The sequence below is a fragment of the Solanum stenotomum genome, chromosome 11 (genome assembly GCF_019186545.1).
Source record: "Solanum stenotomum isolate F172 chromosome 11, ASM1918654v1, whole genome shotgun sequence".
Taxonomy (NCBI): domain Eukaryota; kingdom Viridiplantae; phylum Streptophyta; class Magnoliopsida; order Solanales; family Solanaceae; genus Solanum; species Solanum stenotomum.
This window is the reverse complement of record NC_064292.1, coordinates 16,686,046-16,687,553: the sequence shown is the minus strand read 5'-3', so window position 1 is coordinate 16,687,553 and position 1,508 is coordinate 16,686,046. Positions and strand designations below refer to the sequence as shown.

General features: G+C 37.8%; 1 protein-coding gene across 1 annotated transcript; it reads left to right on the top strand.

Moving 5' to 3' along the window:
- Nucleotides 1–1,031, top strand: LOC125845063 (probable receptor-like protein kinase At1g80640). Its single transcript, XM_049524481.1, has 3 exons — nt 1–124; nt 227–351; nt 422–1,031. The coding sequence occupies exons 1-3, from the start codon at nt 37–39 to the stop codon at nt 659–661; spliced, it is 453 nt and encodes a 150-aa protein (XP_049380438.1). The 5' UTR covers nt 1–36; the 3' UTR covers nt 662–1,031.
- The last annotated feature ends 477 nt before the right edge of the window (nt 1,032–1,508 follow it).

The window sequence follows — 1,508 nt, the reverse complement described above, 5'->3', positions numbered from 1 at the left end:
GAAATACTGACAGATGAAAATCTGCATTCATGTTTGATGAAGTTAAAAGGGTTCTGTTTTCAAAATATACTTGCAGTTGTGTATGATGAAACACCAACACAATATTTGTCGCGCGTCATTTCTGGTATTTAAACTACTTAAAGAAATCTTCACCTGCTATAGTTGAGGGCTACTAGTTTTGTGTGCTTTAATTTTTACTTGTCATTTGTATTTGTTCCTTGAGAAGAGGAAAGCTTTAGATGGGAGGATAGAATGAAGGTGGCAACTCAACTTGCAAGCCTCTTCACCTGGTTGCATGAGAAGCGATTTGCAATTGGTCGTATGGAGCCTTCTGCCATAATGATTGACAAGGTAACGTCTAAACCTTATGGATCTCGATCCTTGTTGACATTTGAACTCTCTGCTCATCCATTGCTTGCAGGAGTTCAACATAAAAGTAGTGGACTTTTCTTCCTTGGTTCGTGTAAGAGACATCCCTCATAATATTCTTCCTAATGCTCCCGAGGCTGATAATGTTACTGAGACTTTAAAAGATGATGTTTACGCATTTGGTATTCTACTTTTGAGGTTGATTACAAATAACAAAAACATTGAAGGTCCATATCATTGGTGGATTCTGGAGGAGCTACAAGGTGGTAAAAGATCGATAGTGGATAAATAAGTTCTGCTAAATTGTGATGGTGTGCTCGCTTGTGGAATCACAAAACTAGCAGCAGAATGTCTGGATGAGGATCTAAATGCTCGCCCAGATATGAAGAATGTCTTTGACCGCTTGACCAATTTGGTAAGCAAAGCAACTTGAATCATGGAAGAGCAAAATTAATTGTTTTGTTAAGCCTGTAATGAGACTTTATGAGACTTTACATTATGAATGTTCTCACCTTAGCATTAGCAGTTGGTTGACTGGGATTCTTCTTGTTTAAGAAGCAGTGAAGCACTGATTCTTCATTCTAACATTTTCTCATTGTTAGAGATTTTTCACTTTATATGTAAATGCATGCCATGCATATTCTCTTGGTATGATCACTCTATATTATTTCTTGATGGTGAAAGACAAGTGATAGATTTGCTTATGTTTTAGCCCCTTATATGGGTGGTGTGCACATTTGTCTGAAGTTGGAAAAATATGTGTTGTGCGAGAAATATATGAAACATTGCAGTTAGGGGCTTCCCCAACTGCAGAACACGACTTTTTAGAGCCACTATAGGAGCCATTCGCAGACCCAAGGATCTAGCGACCCCATTTTAGCTTTGTCAAGGCTCTCATCAAAGTACCCAACATGTTCCAAATACTTTGACAGCCTCTGAGCCGAATTAATCCCATTTGGTTAAATTCAAATTAAACTAGTAGTACCTAGCATTCAAATGGTGTTAAGGGCTCTTTTATTTTCCTTCTACCTAATTTCATCAATCCATTGTCGTAAAAAGTCCCTATCTATGACTAAAAATAAAAAAAAGAAAACTATGGTTCAACTTCACGAGTGCCCGTGTTGCTGAGACTGACAAGT

Excerpts from the sequence above, each read along its gene's own strand:
- LOC125845063 (XM_049524481.1), top strand. The coding sequence starts at position 37 with ATGAAGTTAAAAGGGTTCTGTTTTCAAAATATACTTGCAGTTGTGTAT. Across the intron at positions 125-226 it reads TTTGTCGCGCGTCATTTCTG|AGGAAAGCTTTAGATGGGAG; the intron begins GTATTTAAACTA and ends TTCCTTGAGAAG. Across the intron at positions 352-421 it reads CTGCCATAATGATTGACAAG|GAGTTCAACATAAAAGTAGT; the intron begins GTAACGTCTAAA and ends CATTGCTTGCAG.